This window comes from Oryctolagus cuniculus, chromosome 1 (assembly GCF_051225735.1).
Source record: "Oryctolagus cuniculus isolate XC-2025 breed Fujian yellow rabbit chromosome 1, ASM5122573v1, whole genome shotgun sequence".
NCBI classification, from domain to species: domain Eukaryota; kingdom Metazoa; phylum Chordata; class Mammalia; order Lagomorpha; family Leporidae; genus Oryctolagus; species Oryctolagus cuniculus.
Window position 1 is genome coordinate 162,777,291 of NC_142867.1, and position 6,559 is coordinate 162,783,849.

At 51.2% G+C, this 6,559-nt stretch overlaps 1 protein-coding gene and 1 long non-coding RNA gene across 37 annotated transcripts in view; one reads left to right on the forward strand and one right to left on the reverse strand.

Moving 5' to 3' along the window:
- The window catches only part of KANK1 (KN motif and ankyrin repeat domains 1), a 217,675-nt gene extending 216,152 nt beyond the window's left edge, over positions 1–1,523 (forward strand). For 22 of the 36 annotated variants that reach the window (XM_089337133.1, XM_089337132.1, XM_089337121.1 and 19 more), the window contains 2 exons: positions 4–281; positions 625–1,523. In XM_089337133.1, the coding sequence (XP_089193259.1) occupies positions 4–279 (276 nt within the window). In that variant the 3' untranslated portion in view covers positions 280–281; positions 625–1,523. The remainder of the gene's footprint in view (positions 1–3; positions 282–624) is intronic. The other 14 variants (XM_070051231.2, XM_070051244.2, XM_051858534.3 and 11 more) reach the window with 1 other exon arrangement.
- A 539-nt stretch (positions 1,524–2,062) lies between these two features.
- Positions 2,063–6,358, reverse strand: LOC149128732 (uncharacterized). The gene is made up of 3 exons (XR_016237297.1): positions 6,154–6,358; positions 5,562–5,641; positions 2,063–2,182 (listed from the first exon to the last, which is right to left on the reverse strand). It is a non-coding gene; the product is annotated as an uncharacterized LOC149128732 (long non-coding RNA).
- Positions 6,359–6,559: the final 201 nt, after the last annotated feature.

Sequence of the window (6,559 nt, forward strand, 5' to 3'; positions counted from 1 at the left end):
AAGGATGGCAGCACCGCGCTCTCCATCGCCCTGGAAGCAGGCCACAAGGACATCGCCGTTCTTCTCTATGCCCACGTCAACTTCGCCAAGGCCCAGTCTCCGGTCAGTGTTGTGCACCTGGCCCTTGGAACTAGGCGGAAGTGCACCAGGCCAGCGGGCCCCCTGCCTCGGGGAGTTGGCAGGAGACGCAGGTTTTATGTTGGTGCTGAAAATGGAAGTTTCAGTCTGGAGCTTAAGAGTGCATCCTGTCAGCCCCGCCCCGGAGGCCAGGAGAGCTGAGGGTGGGCTCACTTGTGTTCGAAAGTCAGATGCCTGAACCTCCTCCCACGCCCGCTTCTCCTCTGTGAGGTTACTCACAGGACACACGCTGAGCCCAGGGATACGGGGCAGCCTGTTCCTGGTGTTGCTCCTTACGCACGCAGTGGGCACCCTGTAGACTCAGAGTTCACTCAGCACGAACAGCACTTCCCAGGCTCTGACGGGCCCTGCTGCGGGTGGACCCCTGTCCTTGACTGTGGCTCATGGGTGGCTATCAGCAGTAGTGCACGCATGCAGTGCCTGCATCCCAAGTGACATCTGAGGTCGTTTATTAACCGCCGGTTGTTTTCCTTTCCTGGTCTCCAGGGCACCCCCAGGCTTGGAAGGAAGACGTCCCCTGGTCCCGCCCACCGCGGCTCATTTGACTGATTACATGCAAAAAGCCCTCCACTTCCATGCCACCAGTAAGCTGCTAATCGTCCTGTTGGGGTGACAGATTCTGAATGTACGTGTCTTGTGCCTGAGCTCACCAGCACCCGGAAGCGTGAAGCTGAAGGAGGAGACGGAAGCTTTCGCAGCACGCCGGAGGCCGCCCTCTCTCGGTGCAGGTCACACGGCCGCGCTCTGTTGCTGCTCAGTGTCTGCTCTGTTACGTACGGTAACCTGGATGGGCGACTTCCCTTCCTTCTCTCCCCACTCCCCTCTGCAGAGATGTGGCAGGTTCCCCTGGAAGTTCTCCACCAATATTTATACTTACTAACTGTGCAGCCGCTGCGAGGCTCTTCAGCAATGCCGTTCCAGCATGAACTGGGGGACTCTGCTTTTGCCTTCATGATTTTGAACTTGAGATGACGTGGATCATCCACACTGCGGGTCGGCGCTGGTAGTTTCTGCTTCGAAAATAAAATTTACAAAAGGAAATGTTCTCAGTCGGTTTTATCGAGGTGGAGGTATTCTGTGACTTTTTATATAAAAGCTATATATGACATTGACACAGTATTTTCAATTTTATATTTCATAGTAACACAAGTCATGAAGAAGTACCTGTAACGTGACCATATTTTTATTAATAAACACAGTATCTCATGACAAATGCTGAATTGCATCAGAGTTGGCTCTGAGTTGCCAGAGCAGCACGGTGTAGGTCTCTGTATTTATACATTTCTTTATACCATGTCACATGGACTTTGGTTCTGTATGTATTTAAACGTTTGAAGTGCCTTAGACTCTTGCCATATTTTCCAAATAAAACTTGCTGAAGCCCCTTTGCTGGCCCGTGCCTGATCTCTGGCAGCCGGCAGCCCGGCAGCAGTGAGCGCCGATACCAGGCGAGCAGGAGGGGAGGGGCTGGCCTGCTGGCCTGGGGCTGGAACACAGCTGGGCTGAGATGCTTTTCCATTTCCACAGTGTGGCTGCTGACCTGGGCTGTGTGTCGGGGGCTGAGAATTAAGACCTTACTAGACAGACAGGTCATCTCCCAGGGGAGCACTGACGTCATGCTTTTTAGGAGCAGAAGTGCCAGTCCAGGATACCAATTTTGGGCACACCCATTGGCTGACAGTTTGAAATGTGACAGAAAAGGGCAGCATGAAGCTGGGTACTTTCTACAAAATATCAGCATGCTGGTCAGATGGTTCGTGTTTCCGAGTCCTGTTTAAAGAACTGGAACCATCTCGTTAAAATGAAGCAGCGCAGTGGGGCAGGCATGCGGCACAGCTGTTAGGACGCTGCTTGGGACCCCACATTACATACCAGTCCCTGGATGCGAGTCCTGCCTCTGATGCAGCTTCCTACCAATGCGTACCTTGTTCCTTGGGAGACAGCTGGTGAGGCAGAAGTGCTGGGATCCCTGCTACCCACATTGAGTTCCAGACGCCTGGCCTAGCGCCAGCTGTTGTCAGCATCTGGGGGGAGGCTCTGTCTCCTTCAAATAAAAATAAATGTGTGAAAAGCAGCATGGAAACCAACATTCCGACTGGGTATTTTGGCCACCATTGCTGGCAGCAAAGTTTAACCAAAGGCCATGTGTGAGAGCCAGGTGCACTGCAAAACTAGCAACGAGGTTTCTCCTTAAATATCCCTTCCTTCTCTAATTTTAGAGGAAGGAAATAAACTTCATGCTCAGCAAAGAGTAGACGTGTGTGTCACCATAACGCTGGTCACCCGGTGGCAGGTTCACGTCTGCTCAAAATGAGCTTGGCTGAAAGCAGTACTGGTGAGCCGGTAACTGACCACCCTCCCAGCACCGCATCTGGGGCCTCTGGGACACAAAGACTATCCTCTTCCATGAACCTCAAAGAGAGGTCACAGCACCTGGCTCATCAGTCGTTCCCTCCCGAGACAGATCTGCCAGCTCTGGGACTTGGATTTGAAAAACTACCTGAACTAAAAATTAACCCAAGTTCCTGCAGACCTAAAATCCCACAGTAAATTAAACCGGGAAAGTGTGCATGTGGGAAGAGAAGTGGAGGCATGTGTTATGTGCCCCTTAATGGCGAAACATGCCTCTTGAGCACAAAAGGGGCTGCATCTCAGGTGGGAAATTTCTTGGTTCCACCAGAAAAAACAAGGGCATTAATTATATAAATGCATGGGAAATCAGTTCCTACCTCTGCATGCTTTGAAATTTCTCGGGCTGTATTTTGACAAATGAGTGCTTGTTTTATCTTTGGGCCAGGTCTCATACAGTATGGATCCAGCCCCTGGGGAATGTGCACTGGCATGTGCCCCATTTGCTGTCACAACACGGGGCCCTTGGAAGACTTTCTGTCTCGGGATGTTGGCACACTGTGTAAACCAGCCCGATTAACCCCCTTGCTGCAGTTTTGAGATAAAATTCTGTAGAGGGATTTGTGACAGATGGCTCAGGCAAGGTCCCCAAGTGAGGCCAGCGGAGAGCCAGGAATTCCGGACTTTTTCCCAGAGCTGAAGTTAGGCTACGTGTTTGCATGACAGCCAGGCGATTTCCCAGAAACCCTTGCCCTGGAAATTGAGCAGCTACAAAACTGGAATCCGTCTGAATCCATGAAGAGAACAAAGTGGAGACTGAGACAGCTTGTTCTGCTACCATTAAGACCAAAGTGGTAACCTGTCACCACAGGAGCTGGGCGCGTGATTCTGCAGAAGCCTACGGAGAACACACTGCCTAGGCTGCTCCCCAGCATGATATAGCGCCCTCTCCTGTCTGCTGTCAGAACAGCTTATCCCTGACTTGTCGTCCTGAGATCCTGCCGACAGGTGGTAAACCTTGCAGACAGGAAACGGCTGTTTTTCCCTACAAGGAAGTAAAGAGCAGCTCCTCAGCACCTCTCTTGAAACCCTGATGGTTCCTTTCTGCAGGGGGAAGCCTGAAGTAGGAGACCCCACACACACCCCCTGCTACAAAGAAACAGGGCAGCTGCCTGGAGCCATGCAAAAGCAACACGTTTCAGCTTTGACACAGCAAGGGGCTGTCCTCCCTGTGGACCCAGACACCACAGCCTTTGGGGTTGCCATTTGTCCATGAGGAGCAGCAAGTGTGCATCTCCTGAAGGAGGCGTTTCTAGAAAGCCAAGCGCCATGGCTGTCACAGATCCATTTTTCTGTGCTTGTGGGGACACAAGGAGGCAGGGTCTCGGGATAATATGATGAAATCCAGGCAGGCAGACAGCTTAGAGTTTGTTTTCCAAAGTTCCTCTTTTTCTCCCCACTTCCTCACGCAGCTGAGCCGTTACTGCTTGGGAGGGTGGTCGTGAGCCACTGCCCTGGCTTTGGAACAAAGGCAGTTTTCTATTTTTTTTTTTAACTAAAAGCACAATTATTTTAGACCCTGGGCCTTAGCCAGAATCTATTTAATGCTACTTACTACATAAGGAAATCACTAATCATATGTTTACTCTGCTCTTACTCACCATGGCTGTAATTTAGAAACCAACTGATTTTAAAAATACATCGAAAGTCTATTTTATGACCACAAAAGGATGTGGCTGTCGCCCTGGCCACAGTGTTCCAAGCTCCCTCCCACTAGAGTCACTGGCTGTTTCCTATGGAGTGCAATTTGAGTCTCACCATCTTAGTTCTTTGAGTATGAAAGACACAGTTGGATTTTTTCATGTATCTTCCACATTCATATCCTGAATTCTGGCAAGGATTTTGCAGTTATGTTGGAAAGCAAAACTTTTTTTCTGAAAGATTTATTTGTAAGGCAGAGTCCGAGAGAGAGTGAGTCATTGATCTTGCATCCGCTGATTCACTCTCCAAATGGCCACAGTAGTGGGGCCTGGGGCAGGCTGAAGTTAGAAGCCTGGGAGTCCCTCTGGGTCTCCCACATGGGTGGTAGGAGCCAAGTTCTTGAGCCACACTGCACCACTTTCTCAGGCACATTAGCAGGAAACTGAATCAGAAGTAGAGCAGCCAGGATTCAAGAGCTGGTGCTTGGAGCCAGCATTGTAGCATTAACAGGTTAAGCCGCTGCCTGCAACACTGGCATCCCTTAAGAATGCCGGCTCAAGTGTCAGCTAATACACCTGGGAAAGCAGTGGATGCTGGCCCAAGCCACTGCCACCTACTGGGAGACCCAGATGGAGTTCCAGCTCCTAGCTTGACCTGGTCCAGCACCAGCCATTGCAGCCATCTGGGGAACTGAACTAGTAGATGGAAGATCTCCATCTCTCCCTAACTCTGCCTTTCAAATAAATAAATATGTCAAAGCCAAATTTTTTTACAAATTGAATGAACTGGAGCTCATATGGGGTGCCAGTATCACAGGCAGTGGCTTAACCTGCTGTGCAATGCCAGCCCCAGAAAGCAAAATGTTTATGGGTACATTCTTGTACAGAAATGTCTGACTCAGGGGACACTGGGAAGGCGCTGGCATTGTAGAAAACTGGCTGCCCGCTGCCTCTTCTTTAAGACCCTAGAGCCAGAGTGGGGGAAATAGACCCCTAATTTTCAGGTCATGCAACTTGCTGAAGACATTCCTATTTCTAGGACCAATTCCCAGTCTTGTATTGGAGCCAAAATAAGCTGTACGGCTGTTCTTTGTTCCCCAATCCAGAAAGCCCCAGTTTACGCAGCCTGAGAACTGCCTGGAAGGTGCGGCTGTATGGAGAGGGAGCGCCCCAGCTCAGACTCAGACTGGCAGGTGCTGCTTTGCCCGCTGCAGTGCCAGGCAGCTCAGTGCTGTGCAGAGCTTGCCTAGGAGACCATGGGGCAGCTGGGCGGGTCAGCTATCCCTCAACGATCTGACTGCAGTCTTGTCTGCCCTGTTAAGAAATAACTGGATATGCTTAAATAAGCAGGCAATAGAGACAACATTCACTCACCGAGCCGAGTGTCTCCAAGTTCAGGAAGCTCGGCCACGCCGAATCCTGCTGCACACACACACATCACCAGAAGGGCCGGCCTGAGACGAGCAGCACACAGGATCGGCTTTTATGCTCCTGTCTGCTGAGACAGAGGCGTTCCCCTGCCTGCTTCTTAGCAGCTGAAAGAATCCATGTGGAATCCCAACCACAGCATGGTGCTGGAGGTCCGGGAGCATCACAAGGAGCAGGTGACTAGCAGGGAGCCAGGGAGGGGCCGGGGAGCTCCTGGGCAAGATGGGGGGGGGGGCTGGGAGGTCGGTGCACTTTTCTGCTCACTCGGCGATCATCCAGCAGGCCATGCACGCACCATCTGTGTGCTTTCCTGTATATACTGCAAGTTCCATTTTGAAGTCTGAAAACCATACTAACATTTGGTCAGAAAAGAACTTGGGAGGGAGCATGGAGATAGGAATGCCAACAGGAACAAAGAGACAGCGATGCATGTGAGAACCAGGAACTCCACTGTAGTGTCAGTACACAGCTCTGCACACGCTGAGTCCTGCGGCCCACTCAGAACCCTGGGAACAGGTCCTAGGGGCTTGTCACTTACCCAGCTCTTCTGGACACAACAGAGTAAGGCACACTTGCCATCCACTGCCGAACCTGGCCTCGGCCATGTGGCGAGCTTCAAGAAGGAGGCACTAATGGCAGTGGCATGTGGATTCCAGATGGAAGATTTCACAGCCAGTGTGTAGCTCCCCACACTCTGTTCAGACAAGAGTATGGAGATGGGCGTCCCATCTGCCTTGGTTCCTCGGTGACTGTGGGCCCTTGCTAGCCTATATCACATGCACGTTCCTATTATGGGTAAGAAAAAGGCCTGTCTCATGTTAGGGAAGTCTGGGAGTTCTTTGTTCCCACTGCACAACTGATACGTTCTTTATCGGAACAGAAACTGGCTCTGGGAAGTGGGACTCTGCTGAGTCGCAGACAGAAATGAAACTGTCAGTGGGGAA